We start from the raw sequence: 23,981 nt of genomic DNA on the forward strand, positions 1-23,981 counted from the left end.
ATCCTTGTAGGTGACCCAGAAGAATATCAAGGCTGGTACTGAATGCTGCCAAGAAATTTAATAGGGCCAGGAGAGGGGTACTTCTGCAATCCAAGTCTAGATGAAGGTCATACACCAGAGTAACCAGTGCCATTTCTGCCTTATTACTAGGCCTGAACTTTGACTGAAGAGAATCTAGATAATCCATTTCCTCTAGGATCTTCTGTAGCTGATTCCCCACTACCATCTCAATAAACTTCCCAAGAAAGGAAAGATTGGAAACTGGGCAAGAGTTGTCAAGCATGTTCAGATTTAGGGAAGGCGTCTTTAAAAGAGGGCACACCACCATCTTTTTCAGAGCAAATGGTATTATACCCTTCAGTGAAGCATTGATTATCCTCTGGATCCATAACTCATGCCCTGCCTGGCTACCCAAAGGAGCCAGGAAAGACATAGATCCAGCCCATTGGATTTCAGACCACAAAGACACCTATCCACAAACTTATCCAGTGCTCTGATCATATCTGCATTCTACAGGTCAACTAGGGATGAGACAAGATTGTCCACCAGATTGACAGGAAAATCTCCAATGTTTCCGTCTGGAAACATTCTGGATCTATTACGTGCCTGGGAGAGACCATTCTAATCAGTTCACTGCCTGTGCCAAGGTTTAGAGTATCTGATCCAGAGTTTGAGGAAGAGGTGATTTGATCTTGGCAAAGGACAGATGCTAACGTCTTCTATGTTCACATCACATCTCCAAAGTAAAGATCAGGTCTAGATGTATCCTCCCACATGTGTTATTGGAATTACAATTTCTTGCAAGATATCTACAGATCACCACAAAGGCCATGAATTCACAAGCTACACTAGAACCACCACCACCGCACCACATGAGAAATCACCCAAGATAAATAGCCTTGGAAATTCGAAGACCAGCCATGAGAAGAGATCCAGGAGCTTGTGAAGGCCATTGGCAGCCGGCTAGGCTGTTGAGACACTAGCAGCATCCTTAGCTTGTCCATGCAGCCCAGTTCCATGCAAAGGCACTTGCATCCAGTCATCACTGGGGTAGTGATCCCTATCATTTTGAGGATATCATGTACAATCATAGATTAGTCATCTTTGGCATCACAGCTGTTACAGGACCTGAAATCCAGCAGGCAAATTTCAGACAAGGCCCAGCCAACTCCCTTTCCAAGTATGTCCACCTACCAGCAAGTATGCTTTTTTTTCAGATGTATTCACTTTATTTATTTATTTATTTATTTATTTATTTGATTTCTGTAGCTGCCCATCTCAACAAGTGACTCTGGGTAGCCTGTGCACAAAAATACATATTTTTCTGAGGCTTTTGAATTTTTGTGTGCCACTTTTTAATATTAATGCTAGGCTGCTAATCTTTGATATATTTGACTATTACGTTTTTAAAGATTTCAATTATGGTATTTGTGTTCATAAAATCATTACTGCCAACACTTTACTGGGCATTTTGATTATTTTAAATAGAAAGTTTAAAATAATGGCCTCTCAGTATTTCCCTGTCTTTAATTAGAACTGTAGATTACCAAAAAAAGAAAAAGAATCCTAAAATCTGTTGGATTTCCTTTGCAGTCTTGCTTTATCTGTTCCAGAGCCCACTTTTATTCATATGGAACTTATACAGGAGAATGAAGCAGTCTCTGACTCTGACAGAATTTACGTGTTCTTCACGGAAACAGCCATTGAGTTTGAGTTCTATGATAAGCTTCGGGTGTCACGAATAGCTCAACTCTGCAAAGTGCGTGTTTGAATTCCTCATTTGCTTCTCTACTAGGATGTGAAAAGTGGAGTCAGTGGGGACATTGAGCTGATAGAAAATGGTTAATATTTTCTTTGAGAAGGCAGAATTAGGAGAAAGAAATTGTGTGCCATCCCTTTAATGAAGAAAGCCCTTTATGGAGTCTGTCTTGAGGAGAGCACGATTTTTCCTTTTCACCACTGGATTAAGAAGACAGGCAGTTAGTGAGCTCTCAAATGGTTAATCACCAAAAGACCTCCAAAAATTCTATAGATCTCACATAGGTATGTGCACTGTTTCCCTTCTCAAGACGTCCCAGGCCTCAAAGCTGCTTAGTATGGCTGTGCGAAGTGGTGCTGCCTTGTTTCACCAGCCTTAACTCGGAACAGTGGAGCAACGTTGCAACACAGAAAATTGAGGCACTAATCCTAAAACCTGCCCCAACTGAAGCACTGGGGCAAGCCCTTTTGGCTTGCCCAACGACTTGTCTCTGTGAATAAGCAAGTTGCACTGCGTTGCACTCTGTGCGCGTATGCACAGAAGACTGTTGAAGGCTACTGCTTTGACATGGCGTAGCAACCCCTAGAAGTGGGTTTTAAGGGAAGGGAAGTTTCCTTTTCTGATGCTGTATCAAAGGAACACTTATATTTGGTTATTTATAAGTTATTTATAACCAGATAAGGTTATTTGGTTGTTTATAAGTGGAGTGAGCCTTTGAAGCTTTGCACACATCTGGTATTTAGGGAATCAAACACCATATAGGCAGTGTTCAGGGCATTTCAGTTCCAAATTGACTACGAACATTTTCTCTTGCGTTTGTTTTTTCCACATCGATGATTCCCTTCATGTATCTTCTGGATCTATTGCAGACCCATTTTTCAGTGCTGTTTAGCTAGCTATTTGATTTGTTTTCATGAAGCAATGAAATAATGTTTTACTACATTTAAAGAGCAACAGGAGTAGCATTCTGGAACCATTTGCCAAGTAAGGTCATAATAGGATTTAATTCTTTTCCCTCATATTTAGGGTGACCTTGGTGGAAAGCGCACATTAAAAAAAAGATGGACGTCATTTTTAAAATCTACCCTTATCTGCTCTGTTCCTGAACTGCAATTCCAATTTAATGTCCTTCAGGATGTCTTTGTAGTCAAGAATTCCAGTTGGCGGGAAACCATGTTTTATGGGATTTTTACCCAGCAATGGTAAGAGTTCATCTCCATAATATTCCAAGAAATTTTCAATCTCCCTCTCAGAATTAACCGCAAAGGACAGGTATGTTGGAAGTATAGTTTAAGGCAAGATCTATAATCACTGGCAAACGCACATACAAGTTAAGGTAAAAGTACAATATTTGATTCAAATATTCTTGTATTCTGGCACAAAAAATAAAAGGTCAAGATCCATGGGATTTCTCAGCCCTTGTAAAATATCAAGAGGCTTGAACTGGGGAAGTTACTGCAGCAGCTAAAGCAGTCCAATGCTCCTGAATCAAAAAGCGGCTGCACCACCTTATGGCCACCATATTGGTTCTGTTGAGGACACTTTTGGAGCATTAATTCCCTAATATTAACGATGAATTGTTCTCAACCATCTCTAAAACTACACGGGACATTAAGGCCTAAATGATGTTATTTATGTTTTGGTGACTCAAGATTTAATTATTCTAATGTGTATCTAAAGTCATACCTTGAATCCTTGCTTGCTGAACAAGCCATAGTTGCTTGATTTCATACATTACACTTAGCCTAAATGAGGGTGGTTCATACAAAAAAAAAGAAGCCAAAAATACCATACTATGATTTCCACTACAAATCCTGCTATTCTGTCTCATCATGGCAGGGATGGGATGTTCCTAGGAGGGATGGGCAAAAAATACCAGTGTGTACATCAAGTATATACTTCCAGCAGGGTTACTCAAGATCTGAAGCTCATCCCAGTTGCCCAGTTAATGTTTGTTTAATTAAATTAAAATTTCCATTTTGACCCTTAAAGCTGTTTAACCCTGCCCTTCAACCCCCGCAAAAAGAACATAACATTTTCAGCTCCATTCATCCAGAGACATCACTCTATTACTGGCTACTGGTTATGGCCCTCCAAGGCTAGAATAATACGGTACTAGAAATAAAGGGTAGCCCTGCAAGCCAAAAATGTTAGCCCAGTCCAAGATTAGTTTGAGAGACAACAACTAACCCAAGTGTACCAAAACTTTGATGATGGAATTAAAAAGCAACTGAAATCTTGGAGGGAAAAAGATACTAAGCTGCTGGGTTCCACCCCAAATCCTGCTGTGCTGCCTCATTGTGGTGTGTGTGTGCATGTGTTCCTGGGAGAGATGAGCAAAGAACAGTGGAAGGGTATGCCAAGAAAACCACATGAAATGATGTAGTGCTGGATGATTGACCCCTCAGGTGAGATGGCACTCAACTTGCTGCTGAGGAAATGCTGAGGATGTGTCAGAGTACTAATGGTGTTTATGACACAGCTAGATTAAGCATTTCAGGACATCTAGTTGCTGATATTGCCATGCAGGAAGAGAAAATCTGAAGCTGCCAAAGCTGAATTTCAGTAGAAGTATGGAATGTAAGTAATATGAAGGGAAAGCTCAGCGTGGTAAAAGATGAAATAAATCAACTATACATAGACAAATGGCTCATAGAAGAAATCCGTCCAGAGTTCTCCGTCAAGGTGACACAAATGACCAGGCTCAAATTATCATCATTTGGACACATTATGTGAAGATCTAGCTCGCTGAAGAAGTCTGTAATGCTGGGAAAGGTGGAAGGAAAGAGAAGAAGAGGGTGACCAGGCAGCAAGATGTATAGATTTGATTATAGCTACAATGGGTGCATCATTGGAAGACCTGAAGGGCCAGGCTGTAGACAGATATAGGCCTTTAATCACACTAAGTATTGTCATACTGTAATATTTGATTGATTAATATAGTCATATGGCCATCAAGTAAGTGGTGATTCTAAGCAATCACATAGAGACACCTTCTCCACAAAGATCTGTGCACATCACCATCAATTCTTGTAAATGCAGTACATCCACTCCTCATTTAGCATCTAACTTGGTTAGCAACCATTCACAAATACAACGGTAATTAAAAACCCATTTTCCCACCTATGCATGCATTTATGACCAAATTCTGTGTGCCCGTGTGCCACATGCTGGAGTGAGAGCAACGCTGGCATAGCTGTATGAGAGAACTTTATCTGAATGAGACAGCAGCACCCAGTGATCTTCACAGCATCTCCCTCTCAGTCACATGTGCACTTAGCGACCATTTTGCTTAACAACCTGGTTGTTGGAACGGAACTTGGTCACTAAATGAGGAGTGGGTGGTTTCTGTGTACTGTTTTAACGGTTGGTTTATTGTATGCATTTTCTTCACACATTACCTTGTGTGATATGGGTGGCCATATAAATTTGATTAAATAAATAAACCCGCCTTTCCTGTGCTAATTCACCTGCTACTGAAGTTAGGAAGCTGTTGCACACTGGTCACTCTCTGTCAATCCTCTTTGTTGTTTGCAGGCTCCATCATTTTCTTTACACTTTCTTCTTCAGTCTCTCCATTGGTGGATTAGTAGAAACGTTTCTGATTCGACTGGAATTGGAGATTCTGCCTATAGTGCGCAATCCGAGCTTCATATCTGCTGTTCTTCTTGGCTATGGCTGTTATTCGCTGCTTCATTATTTCCAGTGCTTCCTTGATCTTCCTTGTTTCTAGGTGATGTTTCTTGATTAGGTATTCATTGGTCTTCTTGTTCTTCAGCTTCTTTTCTTTCCTCTGTTCTAGCTTGCTTGCATCTGAATCTTAGCATACTGATCTTATTTTCCAACCTGCTCTTCCATTTTGGTGGTGAACTGTTCGGCTTGTTTTCTTGTTTGTTGATTTTGCATCCAAGGTATTCAGTTATAACTGCAGCCATGTTGTGTATTAGTTGGTTTGTTTCTTGCAGTGAGCCGGTGCTTATATTTGATATTACAGTATTGGCATCTTTTAATACTTGTGCTAGCTGTTTCTTTGCGACAAGCTTCAATGCAGGAAACCTTATTCTGTTGTTTTTGTGCTGTTCTAGATGCTCTTTGTTTCAATTCCTCTTGAACTGAAGTTAAAGGGCTTTGTTCTTTCTGAAGAGAAGGCAGTACCTGGTTTGGAAATGAAAACGATTCAGTAGCTATGCTGGCCTCCTTTACTGCTGCCTCCCCCTGGTTTGCCTCTACAGTCTAAGCTACTTCTGGCAAGGCTTCCATTTCTTTTCCCTGAGTAGACCTTTGAAGTTCTTCCAATTCTACTTCTGTGAATATTTTATATTATAAACCAACATTGATCTGCTAGCCTCTGTTCTGTTATTTCTGATTCTGGATGTTCTTTTCAGAACTGGTGCATTCCTTTCAGATATCCTCTTCTCATTAGACTTGATTTGTAATAGCAGATCATTATTTCTTTGTTTTCAGTCTTTGTATATTTGTGATGGAACTTTTCTTCCAGTAGTCCTGCAGCTGCTGGCGCTGGTTGCTTAGCCAACTCTCTTGATTTGAGTGCGGTCCTTGTTGACCTGGGCAACGACCGATCCAGCATAGGTAAATTACATCTCAACCATATTCTTTATGGGAGGGGACTCCTCTGATGAGAACTGCCGAGTATGGTTGAACCTCTGGCATAGTCCTCATCCTCCTCAGAGCACACAAGCCCCATAGCCACGTCAAGGTAGTGCCTCACTGGGGGTTATTATTATCATTATCATTATTACAGTTGGCATTTTCATCAGTACTTAAATCTATGCCTTCCTTTTCCTGCATATATTCATAAACTCACACCATCAGATTAGACTTCAGATACTTTTTGTAAACCACTGTTAATCTGTATTAGTTTGGGGTATACAAGTAGAACTAATTAACCTTTTCCCTTTTGTCTTAGTTATTGTCAGGCTGTTGCCAACAGGAAGCAAGATTGTCACAAAATTGTCTTTAATCAGAATTATTAAAATGAAAAAGGGATTAAGTTATGGAAATCTCAACAACTGGATACTTTCAGTTTAGCACCCAATTTACCTCTAAGTTTACTAGTGTGGAAGCTTCATCATTCTCTTTCTAACAAGCCTTTTATGGGGGGGGGGGGGGCTTACCTTTTTCTGATAATGGAGAAATGTGGTGAATTCTGAGCTGCTAATGTTCTGCAAACCATTATCCGCTTCCTCAGGCTAAGAAACCCGTAACACACGTTTAATTCATTCATGTTCTTTACCATTTATTCCTCTTACATTCAAGTGGCGATCTTCCATGAGCCATAGTTCTTACCAGATGGGCCCATAGATACTGGCCTCTGTTACTCACGGTTTTGGTTAGTAGAGGCTCTTTCTTTTCGGTAAGATGGAGAAGGTGTAGAATATGTTATCAGGCTTAGCCACTCTTTGCCACGTGCAGCAATACCTCTAACAGTAAGGACAATATCAGTTAGTTTTGACTCATTTTGGCCAATATACCACAAGTGGAAGTAAAGGCCAGTTTTATCTTCAGCATGTTCACATTATTACATTGGGGCACGGAATATTTTTGCCATATTTCTGCATTAGGGGAGATAATTTCCTACTTTCAAAAAAGCTGTCCATTGCAGAATTCCATTTTCTTTTTATTTAAGGGGGAACTTGGATATTTCAGCTGTTTGTGCATTCAGGATGGAGACCATTCAAGACGTTTTTCTGAAAGGAAGCTTCAAAGGTCCTGTTGCTTTGGAAGATTCTCATATGAAATGGGTGATGTACAGGGGAGATGTCCCAACCCCTCGGCCTGGGGCTGTAAGTCTCCATTTCTCCTGTTGAATAGGCTTTTCCTTGCTGAGTATGAGTATGGCTTGGACTCAAGATGGGGAGGTTTGAATTCAAAACTGCTCAAATTCAAAATATTTTTCACACCCTGCTGGCTACCATATTTGAGTAACAGATGCTGCTGTCAGGAGATTAATTGTACTTCTTCATTTAGCTCTGTCATTTCTTCCTCAATCAAAATTAAGTGCAAAAAACTACAGGCAGAGAGCTTACAGAGTATGCATAGAATAAGACTCTTCAATAGGAATGCCAGTATAGCACAAAACAGTTTAAGCATATTATGCAAAATTGTGGATATATACAAATAATATAGGATATTATGTGGTAATAATATTGTACTTAACTACTTGACTGAACCCAGATGGCACCCTGTGTTAAATTATCAAGCGTCTATTGCGTAGGTCCTTCTTATGTATATCTCCCCCTGGTATGTAGGAATAGCTGATTTTCTAAATAAACAGAATACTATAACTCACTTGTTCATTGTTTTATAGTGTGCCAATGTTTCTGCTCTACACTTGGGGTATACCTCTTCACTTGACTTGCCAGACAAAGTCCTCCAGTTTGCCCGAGACCACCCTTTGATGGACAGTGTTGTGAACTCAGTTGGTCTTCAGCCAGTCTTCCTGAAAAGGGGTACCAAGTACACACAGCTTGTAGTAAGCCAAACCAGTGACTTGGATAATGTCACATATAACATCTTTTTGCTAGGGACAGGTAAGCCATTTACCATGCTACTTCCATAGTACCTATTCTTTGAAATGCTCTCTTGCTGGCTTTCAAGATATGCCAGTTGTGTTGATTTTAGGTCTTTTTAAAGCAAGCAGGAACAAACAGCAGCTCTAGCCCACCTCTGCACTGGCATATCACACCCATAATATGTTTTTGCTTTCCTAGTACGTTAATGTGTGGTACCTTATAAAAATATAAATCAAATCTTAGCTTCCTATAATGTATTTCCCAGTAGACCCTGTTGTAATGGTATGTGGGAATGACCTTGGGAGACAGAAGAGAGAGCCGCAGACTCGACAACCAGCATGTAAAAGCTGTCTCAGCCCATGGAAGTGGAGATGGTGTGAGAAAAGTTTCAGAGGAGACCCTCCTTACTCTTCCAGAGAGTAAAAGTAAAGGAGAGGAGAAATTTCAGTCTTGCAAGATTCTGTTAACGTAACCTTTATGCTTCTTGTCTGGACTACCTCGCAGGGTTAACATCTATTTATATGCCTAGAAGGACCTAAGAAACCTAGGTGTTTGAAGGGACTAACTGTTTGCTCATCGTTATGACCAGAATTTTGCTATCTGATTGACCAGAAATCAGTTTGATTTATCTCAATTTATTGAGTAGCCAGACAAAATAATCAAGCTCTGATATTAAAGAAATACAAGTTTCTAACACATATATAAAACATAAAGCAACTGTGGCTTAACTGTGTGTTTCATTTTATACAGATAAGGGCTATTTGCATAAAGCTCTCAATTGTCATGGAGAAATTATTATTGTGGAAGAGATACAGCTGTTTCCATCAGCAGAGCCTGTACAGTTACTCAAGCTAGCTTCTCTAAAGGTACAACATTTGTCCTGGTCTATGCAGCATGACACCCTTTCCTTCTGTTTCATTCCATTATCTATTTTGGATTTATCTATTTGAATGTTTTTTAATATCATTTAGGGGAAAATGAAACTGCTTAGTGCTGTCTTTCCAGGGCCTGTTGTATGCCAGTTCTCCTTCCCAGCTAGTACAGCTCCCTGTTGCAACCTGCAGCTGGTATAAACAATGCTCTGATTGTATCTTGGCAAGGGATCCTTACTGTGCATGGTCCCTCTCTCTTCACAGTTGTATCCTTCTGGCTAACCACCTTGGGCATTCACAGTAAGTAACGCAATCAATGGGACAAGTAATGAGACTTGATACAGACATTAAAGTGTGTATATTACTGCTCTACATTTTAAATCTTTTGTTTGCTTTGAAGCTTTATGCCCTGTCCGAGTTGGCTTGCAACAGAATAAAACAAATCAAAGAAACTGCCCAGCAGTGTCTGTTCTTGCTGCCTCCGTTTTGAGAGAAATTGACAGTGTTTCTTCAGGAAGGGGTGAAGCTAGCTCCTTGCAGGTGCTTTTTCCCTAGCTGATGACTGAGGAGCTACTTGCAATGGAGACAAGATGAAGCTTCAGCCAGCCTTTGTACTCCTGAGGATTCTGCCATTTTTTCCAATGGAAATGATGAGTTTCCACTGAATCCAAAGTTTTTTTCTCTCTGAAGGGGTCTTTTCAAGTTTTATTGTAGGAGAGAATTCTGAATAGGGGAACTCCAGGTTGAAAGGGTTTTTTTTAGCTAGCTTGAGTGCTGAAGTTGTTTTCCCCTATCTGCTTTTTGGGGTGGGGCGGGGGCAGAAAGCCAGTGCAGCATGTGACCATGAAAGGATGAGTTTTATTAGAACCTCCGGGTCCTGCTGAGGACAGGGCAGAATAGCCAAGGAACCCTTCACAACCCTCCCCCAATCTACAAAATAATTCACTGATACAGTATTTCCCCTTTGAAAAGAGCATATTTTGCACTGGATGAATAAGTCCCTGAAAAGGATGGGGGGATTAATGGGATTTCAAGTACAGAATTCCTAGGTTGTTTGGCGATACTGTTTAGACTGCAGGCTCCTTGGGATTGAGATCAGTTCTTTTGTCCTTTTATGCTGGGTTAGTTTATGATAGAGTATTGTGTCATAAACCCAACCCCAACCATGGGTTGGTGTATTGTGCACACAAGCATTAAAATGTGTGAGGGTCTGGAAGGAGATGAACAGGTATAGACTCAATCCCAACAAAATGGAGTGGCTTTGAACAGGGAAGCCCTCTGATTCCAGAGATATTTCATCTTTGCCTCTGGATTGGGTTTGTACTGTCCTGTGCAGAGCTGGTTTATAATCTCTGGATTCTCCTGGACTCACAACTCCTCCTTAAAAAACAGGTAGAAGCTGCTGCTAGAGGGGTCTTTGCACAGATCCATCTGGTATGCCACTTACAGATTTTCCTGAGTCAGGAGGTTTTGTTCACTGTAGTTTATGCCTTTTGGATTATTGCAACATGCTCTATGTAGGGCTGTTTTTGAAGACCACTCAGAAGTTGTACTTGGTCCAGAACTCAGCAGTCTGAGCAGTTACAAGTTTTTGTCAATGTACCCACATAACACCTCTCCTCTGGAAACAGCAATGGTTGCTAGTTTGCATCTGGATGCAATTCAAGATGCTAGTTGTCACCTCTACAGTCCTTCATGGCTTAGAACCTGGATATCTATGGGCCCCCTTCTCCCGATGGTCTATGCCCATCCTTTGAGGTCTGAAAGAGAAGGTTACCTTTGGGTTCTGACATTTTGGGAACGTCATCTGCAGATTCCAGACTCAGGCTTTTCTGGTCCTGTCCCCTTCTCTAAAATAGCATTCCCCTGATTTCAGACAGGCCCCAACTCTGCTAGTCTTTCGTAAACCTAGTAAGACCTGGCTGTTTCAATGGGCCTCTGGGGGCTGAGGGAGCATGTTTGTGCCTCCTGAACAGTAATTGTGCTTTGTGGTTGCTCCTAGGTGTTTGGAATATTATTTATCATACTGTCACATTGTCATGTTTCTGTGTTGTGGAGGTCTGTAAGCTGCTCAGAGTCACGTGTTATTAGAGCAGCGTATGCGCCTAGTAAAATAAATGAATAATCCACATTGATGATTCCATAAAAAAAATAATAGTAAAAATTGGTTGTTTTTTCATATAATATCGTTAAACTTGTAAGTAGGGATCTTTCCAGGTGCCTTTTGTCTGAGATCACTTTAACTGATGACTGCAGGGACAGAAGCTCAAGCTTTATGTGTGCTGAACAGGAGCTTTCCCAACTATACTCTAGCCTTTCCCCAGCATCAGAGAAATTCTCAAAATTTGGTTTTGAATCCATTTTGAGCACTTCATCAGCACTATTTCCACCCACCACTATTTCAGATCCATTCTTGTAATTGCCCATGGTTATCCCTGCTGCAGCCATTGCAGGCATTCACTAGAGGTGACCATCCCCATTGTCTCCAACTGTCCAGTGAGGAAGGACCAAAATCATTGCCCCGTCTTCGTCTTCGTCTTCGTCTTTGTCTTTGCCATGCTTGTGTTAATGATGGGGCTTCAACTCTGAAGCCCAGTATGAGAGCCTGAGGCAGTAAGGTAGCTTGTCAGCTGCAGGTAGAGGGAAATGCCAAGGAAACAGGGGATGGGTATTGGTTGTTCAGCAGAAAAGCTAGGACAGGTGCAGTGTCAAGCCCACGTAGAAGTGCCCACGGCTCCAAGCAGTGCTCTGTAAGTCCTATATTCCGGTTCATGCCACTGAAGCATGTTGCTCTTAGCCTCTCTTTGTAGGAGAGTTTCTGTTGCTGCTGTTCCCAGTCTTCTTTCTATTCATATTAAGGCTGAAAGTAGATGTTTTAAGAGAAGATTTCTGTCCGCTTTGAATGGTTTTGGATATCTCTATGAAGTAGTTGTATAATTTATTTCTTCTTTTGTCAAGAGATCTAATCCAGAGCATCAGGAATGGTGATATCTCCAGGTGTCCTGAAGTAGGTAGGAGAATTTTTAAAAAAATCTTCTCATGGCAAGATATGTCAATAGTAACTATGTCTACAAAATTGTTGATAAATAGGATAAATTGCACCATACAAATATTCCAAGGTTATGTGAATCATATAACATTAAATGCGGTAATCCAGCCTCATTTACACTCAAAGTTCAATGGCTTATAATGGATGTATCCCTTTAGCTGTACAGGTAATTGCATGTTGTAAACCAGCTTTACCCAAAATTAAAGGACACATTGGGAGCAGTTTCTCCATAACTCTGGGCAGTTTCTGGGCCTTTAGTGTCCAAATAGGATCCACCGCTGACAACTGCCATGCCCTTTTTCCCTTAAACAAATACGTTGCTGGGACGCGGTGGTGCTGCGGGTTAAACCGCTGAGCTGCCGATCGGAAGGTCGGCGGTTCGAAACCGCGCGGCGGGGTGAGCTCCCGTTGCTCGTCCCAGCTCCTGCACACCAAGCAGTTCGAAAACATGCAAATGTGAGTAGATTAATTGGTACCGCTTCGGCGGGAAGGTAACGGCGTTCCGAGTCATGCTGGCCACATGACCCAGAAGTGTCTATGACAACGCCGGCTCCAAGGCTTTGAAACGGAGATGAGCACCGCCCCCTAGAGTCGGACACGACTGGACTTTACGTCAAGGGAAACCTTTACCTTTACCTTTACTCTGGTCAGTGCTGATCTGGAAGCCGCCATTAGAATTTTCCACAACATCTATAATGTGAAATCATTCCAATATACTGTGAAATATTTAAATTGATCACTCTCAGACTCAGCTGCCTAATGCTTCTTGCATTAGAGGGCATTTTATCAAGAGCCCTCTCAGACTGGGATCCAACGGTTTAATAGACCTGTATATACTCAACCATTGTCAAGGTGCCACATAATGTGCTTGGAGAAAAAATGCAGAATACTCTAAGGTTTGCAAAGAGGGCGGGGGTGCAACTAACAGAGAGGACTGTAAGTCATATAATTGGCAAGAAAAGACAGATGTCAGTAGTTGACACGAGAAAAGCTCTTTAGACTAAATTGGGTGAAATAAAACTTTTTATTACAGGTAGTCCTTGTTTAGCGGCTGCCTCGTTTAGCAACCATTCACAGTTACAGTGGTGTTGATAAAGTAACTTTACAACCAATCCTCGCATTTATGACTTTCACAGGCCTGGAAAGCTGAAGTAAGGTCATAAATACAGTCACAGTTTCACTTAGCAACTGCTTCACTTAACAACTGAGTTGCCCATCCCAATTGTGGTAGCTAAACAAGGACTACCTGTGTTACTTTTTGTGCATTGATCTAAAAATCAAATGTATAGAAGAAACAGAAAAAGTTATAATCTAATATGGAGTGTGGTTTTAAAGAAATAAGCCTATCTCACATAAGCAAGTGTTCAGATCTCGACCTGGTGCGAGAGATATGCCCTGAACATATTTGAGGGCATAAGAGATAGTATCATTTGCATGTGTACAGGCACAGACACACGCCACAGCAGAGGATCTGGAGTTCTGCTAGTGCACTGGGATCACCTTGCTATTTGACTTTGCCTGGCAACAGTAAGGTGGGTGTGCAGAGGTGGGTGTGCAGCAGCAAAATCTCCCTCCTCCAAATATTGTATTGCTTTTCCCATGGTAACTACAATAACGATCTCTTCTTCCCTCCCCGCTTTACACACGTATGAGTAAGTGGTTGTCTACAGACCCGTCGAACTGTTTAACTAACTGTTTAACCGCCCAGAGTCCCCCACTGGGGGAGATGGGCGGTGATATAAATGTAATAAACCAACAAGCAAACCTGAATTCTTTCCAACATAAAGATCATAACTACATTTTTCTATCTTGTCGCTCGTGAGCACTATGCCATCCAGCTCCTGTCCCAATAATTTCATAGCATACAGTGGAACTGGACGTCCTTCTAGTCTAAACCTTTTATGCGCTGTTAGCAACAGCAGTACAGACCGCAGCGGTAGGTCTGAATGTAGGATAGCAATTCGCTGAAAGACTGGGGGGGGGGGGGTTGTTGCTTGCTTGCCTAAGTGCTTTCATCTCCTATTCAGTCCAGCAGAGGACGACTGTGACTTTCCCAGAGATTCCCTGAAAGCCTTGTGGGGTGTGTGTGTGTGTGTGTGTGTTTAAATGCTGTCTCTCTAGGCTTAATATTATTTGATTAAAAAGGCAAGCTGGTTTTGGATGTAATGTGTCTTGACTTTGGGGAGTGGATTGAAGATAGGGGCAAGTGTGCTCCCTTTTCCTTCTGGAGTCTTTTTCTCTGAAGTGCCGCGTCTTAATTTTCAACCTTGGGCTGAACCCAGGGAATTCCCTCGTGTGAGTGAACGTCAGCGGAATCAGCACATTGGCTTATAGCAAAATCTCTGGTACTGTTGCCACTGAGAGTACTTGTACAAGATAGCAAATATTAAAGAGCTGAAAACACATTAAAATTTCAAAAACCCCAAAGCACCACGCAACGCATTTTCAGCAGTACTTTCAAAGCACGTGATACAGAGGAGAATGGGAGCTGGATCCTCTTTCATTCTGTCTCTGACAACTGCTACTTAAATTAAAAGCATTTACTTGTAAGGAATAATTAGATCTTTCATGCTGGAACCTCTGTGCAGGATCACAAATACATGTAGTTCACCCAGCGTCTCCTTACTTACTATTCTATTTATCAATATCTTATGTCCCCTTCCATTAATGGTGATACAGAGTGTATGACGGGCAGCTAGTACAGACAGTGAAGGAGCCTGGCATAGTTGCTAGCCCGAGGCAGGAAGCTATAATGGCAGAAAGCTAACCACCAAGGCTTCTTGTTTTTCAGGAAAGGAAATCAGAAGGTATCCTGTCACCCTTGGTAGCAGCCCTCATCTTAGCTGTGAACCTCTGTCCAACATAGCTGACTTCCTCTGGACGTTTAACAAGAGCCGCTTGCCGGAAGAAGAGACCAAATATCTCATCCATACAAAAGGACTGGTTGTCTTCAATGTAACAGTTGCTGATACTGGGCTTTATGAATGTCATTCTGTCGAAAAAGTCAGTGGGAGAAAATTTCGCGTAACAATGGCTGTCTATCTCCTTCAGCCCCAGCCAGAGAAAGATTTCTATGGTCCGAAGTGTGACTTGTCAAACCAGGTGTGTTCTGAAACGGCAGGTGCAGACAGAAAATTTTTGGCAGTCCCAGAGACAGAGAACCCAAGACAAAAGCCATCTAGAAAAATCCAAGGCTCATTGTTCAGTTTAATAGTTATGGGGTCTGCCTTTGCCCTCCTTTTCTTCCTTCTGCTTTCTTGGAACGTTCACAGAGGCTATATCTCCCTGCCCTGGAAATCTACCTGTAAAACATCAGCAGATGCAGCTGAAGCAGCAAGTCCAGAGATGAGTCTGGAGCAAATGGACTTTACTCAGACAAGCTCAACCTCACAAACAATGACTGTCTCCACTGACAAATCCACCCCATTGATGACCTCCTCCAAAGTGGAGTGCAGTGTGAAAATGAAGCCAAGCATTAACTCCACTGAAGGTGGGTTAATCTGTGGTTCTCCAAATTGTCTGGTCACGGATGAAACCAAAATTCCCGATGAAAGCCATGAAATACATGATTGCACCAAGGGAAGGAATTCAACACCTCTTTTATCCCACAAACTAGTTGCTATGTAAGCAAACACCTTGTAGCTTTTTTTTCTCTTTAAGAGTTGTTAGATTCCTTTGGGACCCACCATTTTTCTCCTGCCATTTTTGGAGGTTCTGAAAAATAAACCTTTTGAAAGAAAAGTTTTTATCAAGCCTCCTTCTTTCCATTTCTCCATACTGTTTCCCATACTTTAGACCACTGTGGGAGAATGGCACCATGCATTGAGCTAAATTATAAATGTTTCTCATTTCTTATTCTTGAGATTACTGCTAGTGTAGCTATTTACAACTGAGGAGTACTATGTATGGATTCTAGGATGTTCGTGAAGAACATTTTTCTGTCTACACTAGACAAACTCTTTATTTTAAAGATGGGGTTGTATTTTCCACTGTTGTATTAATCCCATTTGTAGTCACCTTTGAGTTTACACAACAGTAAAAATGACACATTTCCATGGCTAAACTTCAGGAATTGCACTGATCCATAGGATACTCTGCCATTGTGATGATTGCTTTCTAAAAATCTGGCTAATTAAAATTAGAGACTGTTCTTACATCTGAGATTTCATTTCGGAATGTATAAGCATAGGAAAGACCTACCCTTTGAAAAAGCCACCTTCCATACTTTTTTCTGAATCACTGATTTGCAGCTTGCCTCTGAAATGGAAGAAGCAGTGATTCATGTAGGCATGCAAAAGTATTCTCTTGGAGCAGTGATTTTGCTTTCAGTAACTGAGCCCATTAAGTCAGATACTGAAAAGTAGTGAAATTGCCCACTTTGTGACTGGCAGTGAGCAACCCCAGAGCAGCAAGTTTTCCAGGTGTGCATCAGGCACTCTCCTCTGAAAGCACATCGTTCTGTTTTGGGAATTACTGAGGGAACTAATGGCACCTAAGGCAGAAACAGGGCAGAATCATCTGCCCTCTCCAAGTGGAGGCTGATTGGAAGGAGATATATTTAAAGCAGAGAATCAAGCAGAAAGCCAGCAGGCAGGCGGCTGAGTATCTCTTGAAGAAGATCGCTTTGCACTTGGAGAACTGCACAGTTCTTCTGGCAGACTAGCCATTCTAGCAACTGCAATGAGAAAAGTAGGTGTTATTCCTTAGAAAGTATGATCAGATAAATATTCTGGGAATGTCATGGTATCCTGGGTTTACTCTGGATCTGAAGTGACATGACCTTTCTTTGCTTTTGTCTCACTTTCACTGTCTTTTTATTATTACTGGTAACAGAAGGCTAAAGTATTGAAAGGACATTCTGAAAAGTAGAGCTGACAGCATCCTCAACTTGCTAGCAATAGGCTATCTAATATTGACAGTCTTTTTTAGAAACTAATTATCTGGCACAAGGCAGATTATTTTAATTGGGTCAAGAGAAACAGGAGATGAATGTTGGTGGTATCACTTTGGATATGTCTTGTTCATCTAAAATTCAGAAGTGCATCCTTGAAACTTGCAGTTGGAAATGTTAAAAGGCAATTTATTTGGGGCACTAATTACTCAGCTGTTCACAAGTTGCCACATGAAGTTCTCACTGAGACTTGTGACTCACAGTCTTGAGATGTTATTGCTTCAGCAGACGGTTGGGCTCAGGTCTTGCTGTAATCCATGTTCCTTCGGGGCAAGGGTTAGCTCAGTGATAACCTGCTTGAAATTGTGGTGTATCCTCTGAAATGAAAACAAACAGAACCTTCCCCAATCTGGTGCTCTGCCCTCCAAATGTGGCTAGTTCCCATAATGCCTAGTAACTAAGTCAGACTGTTTGAGAATAATGGAGTTGTCCTACATACTCCCTACATGCTAGGGAGAGTGGAAGGCAAAAGGAAGAGGGGCTGACCAAGGGAAAGATGGATGGATGATATTCTAGAGGTGATGGACTTGTCCCTGGGGAAGCTGGGGGTGTTGACGACCAAGAGGAAGCTCTGGCGTGGGCTGGTCCATGAAGTCACGAAGAGTCGGAAGCAACTGAACAAATCAACAACAACAACAACCTACATACTAGGAAAGTTATTTCATAACCCTAAAGTCTTTCTTGGGAAAAATTGGGGAAAGCTGATGTGTTCCAACATTCAGTTTCCAATAATAGCCAGTCAGTAGAGAAATCGCTAACCAAATTATGGAAGCAATCACCATCTCTGCTGTCTGTCCTCATTATCTTGTGTCCATGGATAGACATATAGAGAAGCTCCTTTGTTAATGGCCATGACGATAGCCACTGATTTAACCTTTACCTGTAAAAGCTGCCTACCTGGTTCAGGCAAAATCTGTCTGGTATCTCATGCATCTTCCAACAATAGGCAGATATCTTGCACAGCTTACTAGCTAGCCACAAAAGCAACAATTACTCTCGTCCCAACAAAACATGAACTGCTGCCTGTTCTACTACTTAGTACCTTGCCTTTGAACATGGCAGTGCCAGGACTAGACTGATCATGAAGAAAAGTGAGGTCACCTCAGTCATCAGACACGGAGATGGGATAGGTAGAAAACGGCAAAAGGCTATTGGGAGAATGGACCATGTGGCTTAACTGTTGCCCTCCAACTGTAGCTGGAGAATGAGGTCCTAGTGCCTGTCTTAAGGTAATTGCCAGTCCAGTTGGCTTTTGTTTGTAGACGTGTGCGTGTCTGTCTGGGCCATCTCCAAACCAAACAGCATTTCTTGGCTTGGCCCTGACTTCTCTTTCCCTCTAATTACCATGGTTGGGTAGACAGGACCCAGAAGAACTTTGGTGTTTTTATCATAGCGAAGGTAGACCTTCCATGTTTCAGATGCAGCTTAGTTTTGAATGCATTATCTACAAATCAACAGCATGGATGGAGTCTTATTGTTTTCAGCTTCCTGGAAGCACCTGTCCGCCAGGATGCCAGAATGAACGAGTCTTCTGTGCCTGAGCTGGCTGGACAGTGCTGTTTAAAAAGATGGTAAGGACTGTGGAGATCACATCCTGTGAGCAAAGGCATAGTAAGTTAGATATATTTAACTTGTTAAAGTTGACCAGATATTTGAAGGACCTCACATTGATAAAGGAGCAAATCTGCTTTTTCTTGCTCTAGAAAACAGAATCCAGAGTAATGGATCCTAATTACAAGAAGGATTTTAATTCAACATTAAGAAGAACTCTCTGATGTTATGGGCTGTCTAACAGAATAGAGTGCGTGAGAACATGTTAGATGTCCTGCCTGAGATGTTTCTAAGCAGAAGTTAATTATGGCCCCTTGGAACTGCATTAGTAGGGGATTGGAATATGCAATCTTCATATTCTGTGATTCCTAATAATAAATCTTTAAACAACGGCTTCAGTTCTAACTCTGAAAGCTGCCGGGCCAAAACTTTAGCGTAGCATTATAGCAACTTTCTTCTCTCAGTCAGACGTTTGACATGCTTAAAAAGCTCTTAATTCTGGAAGGATTTGTGTGACTGCAGGAGATGTGGAGTCCAGGTTCCTCCAGCAGATGGCAATACAGAGCCAACAAAGAAGACACCCTCCCTGCCCCCGCCCCCCCGCTCCCCCCCGCCCCTTCGGAAATAACTCAGAAGAAATGTGATAGAAATGAAGCAGAGTTTGCAGATGAAGGAAGACAAATTAAAATAAATAAAAATAAAAAGGAGAACAAAGACTGCCGTCATTATCCTCCGCCAAAGAACAAAGGGGGTAAGCAGCTCCATTTTAACATGATTTTTCTTTTCTTTTCTTTTTTTTTTGCATTTTAAGCTCTGCAGAGAAAGCTATTGGCTTGCCTGAAGCACTAGGAAAAAAGCGAGAAATATTTGCACATAGGAACAAAAAGGCTGCCAAGCTCCTGTTTCCGCCCTCCTTCTAACTCAAGAGGAAAAAAGAGAATCTGTCTTTTGGAGGAAGAAAGTTCTTGTCTCCTGAGTCCTTCAGGGATATCTGGAGGGAATGCTTTTCGGAGCGAAAGGAACAGCTGCTTGCATCTTTATGCTTCTCTTCCATTCCCACACCCTTGGGAATGTATGGAAGCGCGTGTGCCTGTGTGTGCGTATGCTCATGTGGTAATTCTCTCCCTCTCTTTCAAGCACAGAACCCAACCCCGCCTTTCCCATCACAAAGTCATGGATTTCCAAAGTGAAATTCCGGAGGAAATTTGAGGAGTATCCGGATCCGGAGAAAGAGTGAAAAAAAAAAAAGAAAAAAGAAAAAGAGGCAACGTGGAGATACGATCAAAGGAAGCGCTGAAAGAGACACGGGCAGACGGGCAGGAGAAGATGGGGTGAGAAACCGATCTTTGACTTTATGGTGCTTGCGGAAGAATCAGAGTTTGACCTTACTGGGATGGGGGGGGGGTGTTTTTAGTTTTGCTGGTTAAAAAAATATGAACAAAGACAAAGTTTATCAATCCTGGGAGGAGATTGTGTGGATTTTCTGCTATACAGGGTTTTAATATGATGCGAAGGAAAGGAAGAATGTTCTTGGGATGTGAATATAATCTTCCTTGTTGTTAAAAAAGATTACATTTATTTTCTTTTTGGTTATAGTCGCTTTAAAGTAATACTGGTACACACTTTTGTTCCCCCCACCCCACCCCACCCCACCCCACCCCACCCCACCCATCTTATACTGCCACTCCGTTTCACCATAGCATGCAATTAGTTTGCTTTTAAAAGTCACTTGAAAATGATCAGTCCCCCCCCTTCACTCCTGTTGAAATATATTGCGTATCTGCCTATTGTAACTCATATTACCCTGATGAGCAGCTGATACTTCCATGGGTGCATCAGTTTGACAAAGGGGTGGAGTTTGTCAACCCAAGCCTCTTTCCTCCACCACATATATAATAGAGCTCAAAGTGGACAGCAAGTAAGTTTTATTGGTGTGGCCACCTGTTCTTCCTAATCACCCTGTTGATTATTGGATCTGGATCATGAAAGCCAGCTGTGGTTGCTCAAAGGTGCAGAATTTGGTTTGAGAAACCTAGCTGTTGATCTCTGGCAGCCCCCTACCCTTCTAGCCTGCCAGAAGGCCTTAGAGAGCTGGGTTTTCCCCCAGGTATTGGGATAGGTTAAGGCTGAAGCTCACAAATTGTATTTTTTATGTACTGGGGAGATTTTTTATGTTGTAGGGCATAGGAGTTTGGGGTTGCGTTTGGGGGGAATGCTGGTTTTTATTATTTCTTTACATTCTTACCGTCATAGTTGTAAGTAAATTATGGCACATACGTTGGGCAACCATATAAGTCACGTACATACATACATACATACCGTGGGCAGCGTGTCGGTGTGAGTGAGAGAGACCCACTTCAGATAGGCAAACATGGAGATAGAATCAAATTGATATAAAGAAGTAGATGTGTTACAAGAATGGAGAGGGGGGAGATATTAATATATAATATAGGTAAAGGTAAAGGTTTCCCTTGACATTAAGTCCAGTCGTGTCCAACTCTAGGGGGCGTTGCTCATCTCCATCTCAAAGCCGAAGAGCCGGTGTTTGTCCGTAGACACTTCCTCCGTGGTCATGTGGCTGGCATGACTAAATGGAACGCCGTTACCTTCCCGCCGAAGCGGTACCTATTAATTGACTCACATTTGCATGTTTTCGAACTGCTAGGTTGGCAGGAGCTGGGACTGGCAACGGGAGCTCACCCCGTCACGCGGATTCGAACCGCCAACCTTCCGATCGGCAAGCTCAGCAGCTCAGCGGTTTAACCCGCAGCGCCACCGCGTCCCTAATATATAATGTAGTATTGTATATTATTATAATCTATAATATAAAACATAATTAATAATATATCTCCATAATACTATGGAGAAAGTAAAGACCTTCCAAAACTGAGTATTGGATGAAGCTGACAACTTGCAGGAATTCACTGGTGCAAGATACCATGCTATTAATTCAGATGTTTTATGTGTGCATGTAGATTGGTAGTACGTATTGGAGTCAGATGGGTAATAGATTGGTTAACCTTGTACCAGCTAGCAGAATGTCTCCACGGATCAACTAAGTGCTGGGGAAGCAAAAAGAGGAACAGAGGAAGTTGCTTCCTATTATTATTTATCTATGACACTAGCGGGGAAATGGAATCAGACCCAAGGGCAAGACTGTTTTCTCCCACTTCCTCCATCAACCCAGGGTGGGTCTAACATTAGACTCAGTGAAATATCATAGTCAAGGAATAGGGAACAAGCTCTGCCTTCATCCAGTGCTGTCCAAACTCACCAATGAAATATTGATTTCATTGTCTTTAAGGCAGATGGCTGTCTGAAGTACCTCACTGTATCAGCTGGGCATCCTATGGGGGAATCCTCTGAGTTACAAAGAAAGCCAATTGTGATATTTCCATAAATGGGAGGGCATTGTCCAGAAGAGAGTTCAGATCCTGCCATAGGTATCACTATGTTTTCCTTTCCTAGTATTTATCATGGAACTTAAAGCAGCGATTAGCCACAGGAAGTATAATCTTCTGCTTTCAAAGTTGCCCCCCAAATAAGCTAGAGAAAAGAAGAGAGCAAAATAAGAAAACTTTCACCTTGGAGCCTTCAATCCAGCTGACTCAGCACAGCAATCGGCTGTCTGCCAGCAATCAGCCACATTTCCCAGACTCTTTCATGCTGCTGCTAGCTCAGAAGACAAGCTCAGAAGGAGAAGGCAGATGTTCCAGAGTTTTAAAATAAGGAAGTAAGACTTTTCCCACCCTAATAGGCTGCAGACGGGCCCTATACACATACTTTGAGAAAAGTATCTAGTGATGCATGCAGACAATGGAAAATAATGGTTATTCTTCTTGTTAAATACAAGAGGAAATACAGAGGCCTGCCTGCCTGCCTGCCTTCTCATGGGACACTGGATCTTTAAGTCTTACCTCTGATTGTTTCTTCCTTGAACTGGACTCTGCACCTTTGTGAAACTGACAAGTGGCTTTTCCAAGCTAAAATGGTGGCCCTCAAAACCAGCCCTCAAAACATCTCTGCCAGGTAATGGAGCTTCCATATCCAGAGGCAACCAATCTGGGAATATTCATTGCTGGAGGACAAATAGTATCTCCTGCATGCTTTATTCCTAGAGGCTTTTGGCTGTCCACTGAAGAAACAGCATGTTGGGTTCAGTCAGGGGTGGATAACCCATAGACGCAGGGCGGGTATGACACATGCATACCCTTTTTGTGCTCTTAGAGACATTCTGATTTATGGCATTATTTTTCGCTATTTTGAGGCGGGAGACATAACAACTACTATATATGCCAACACACTGAAAATGTAAAGGCTGCAAACTGACTCCAAAACATCTAACCTTACCTATGGGTGTAATATAGCACTGTGCATTGTATATCATTGATCTGCTGGTTCAGCCTCCACCTAATGTTAGTGCAGCCTGTGGCTGCCAAAGAGTTGTCCACCTCTGAATTAAATGGATTGTTGTCCTGATCCAGCAGGACTACTTGTATGTAATGTCCTGAAGGAGCAGTTTTATTGTCTGCTCCGAACCTGCACTGCCAAGAGCATCCTTTCAGTTTAAAATTAAGCTCACTGTAGTAACAAGCAGAAGCGCAAGAAGATATGAGTAGTGGTTAAGGCAACAGGCTAGAAACCAGGAGACTGTGAGTTCTAGTCTCGCCTTAGGCATGAAAGCCAGCTGGGGGACTTTGGGCCAGTCACTCTCTCTCAGCCCTAGGAAGGAGGCAATGGCAAACCACTTCTGAAATCTTGCCAAGAAAACTGCAGGGACTAGTCCAGGCAGTCACCAAGGATCAGACATGATTGAATGGCAAAAAATAAAAAAGGACTATCTAACTTAGCATCTGATCTGCAACAGTGGTGAAGTAACATGGTCACAAATGTCATAAGAATGTATAACAAGTTAGAGGAAAGGATATGGAATGTGGCTTCTCTACCCTTTCCAACCCCTTAAAAGATCTACTGTAGGCCCTATGCCTGGAAGGAGGTGGGAGCGGACATAGAATGGAGGACTCAATAGCCTTATGATTAGTAACCGACTGCCTCTCCCATCAAGATGTACTCAGATAATTTTTTTCTGAATTTTTTTTTCTCTGGAGATCCCAACCAAATCTGGCCCATTTTCAAACTCAGTCTTTCTTTTATTGGCTTTTCCGTCACACCAAATGTGATGTCATTCTGTTTTGTCTGACAGACGGACAAAGTCCCTAGCCCATTTACATACAGTAATTTCTTCCCAACATTCTGCTGGGTTGGA

At 42.0% G+C, this 23,981-nt stretch overlaps 2 protein-coding genes across 3 annotated transcripts in view; both read left to right on the forward strand.

Annotated features, from left to right (window-relative positions):
* LOC134487453 (semaphorin-4E-like) overlaps nucleotides 1–15,908 on the forward strand; it is a 63,191-nt gene extending 47,283 nt beyond the window's left edge. The window contains exons 5-12 of the mRNA XM_063289267.1: nucleotides 1,614–1,759; nucleotides 2,786–2,961; nucleotides 7,407–7,563; nucleotides 8,088–8,310; nucleotides 9,043–9,158; nucleotides 9,298–9,464; nucleotides 12,123–12,175; nucleotides 15,005–15,908. Coding sequence (XP_063145337.1) covers nucleotides 1,614–1,759; nucleotides 2,786–2,961; nucleotides 7,407–7,563; nucleotides 8,088–8,310; nucleotides 9,043–9,158; nucleotides 9,298–9,464; nucleotides 12,123–12,175; nucleotides 15,005–15,840 — 1,874 coding nt within the window. The 3' untranslated portion in view covers nucleotides 15,841–15,908. The remainder of the gene's footprint in view (nucleotides 1–1,613; nucleotides 1,760–2,785; nucleotides 2,962–7,406; nucleotides 7,564–8,087; nucleotides 8,311–9,042; nucleotides 9,159–9,297; nucleotides 9,465–12,122; nucleotides 12,176–15,004) is intronic.
* Nucleotides 15,909–19,696: 3,788 nt separating this feature from the next.
* Nucleotides 19,697–23,981, forward strand: part of HOMER3 (homer scaffold protein 3) — a 30,861-nt gene continuing 26,576 nt past the window's right edge. For both annotated transcript variants that reach the window (XM_063290845.1, XM_063290846.1), the window contains exon 1: nucleotides 19,697–20,046. Coding sequence is in view for 1 of the 2 variants with exons in the window: in XM_063290846.1 (XP_063146916.1) it covers nucleotides 20,042–20,046 (5 nt within the window). In the remaining variant the exon portion in view is untranslated. The remainder of the gene's footprint in view (nucleotides 20,047–23,981) is intronic.

The sequence above is a fragment of the Candoia aspera genome, chromosome 1, assembly GCF_035149785.1.
Source record: "Candoia aspera isolate rCanAsp1 chromosome 1, rCanAsp1.hap2, whole genome shotgun sequence".
Classification (NCBI taxonomy): Eukaryota; Metazoa; Chordata; class Lepidosauria; order Squamata; family Boidae; genus Candoia; species Candoia aspera.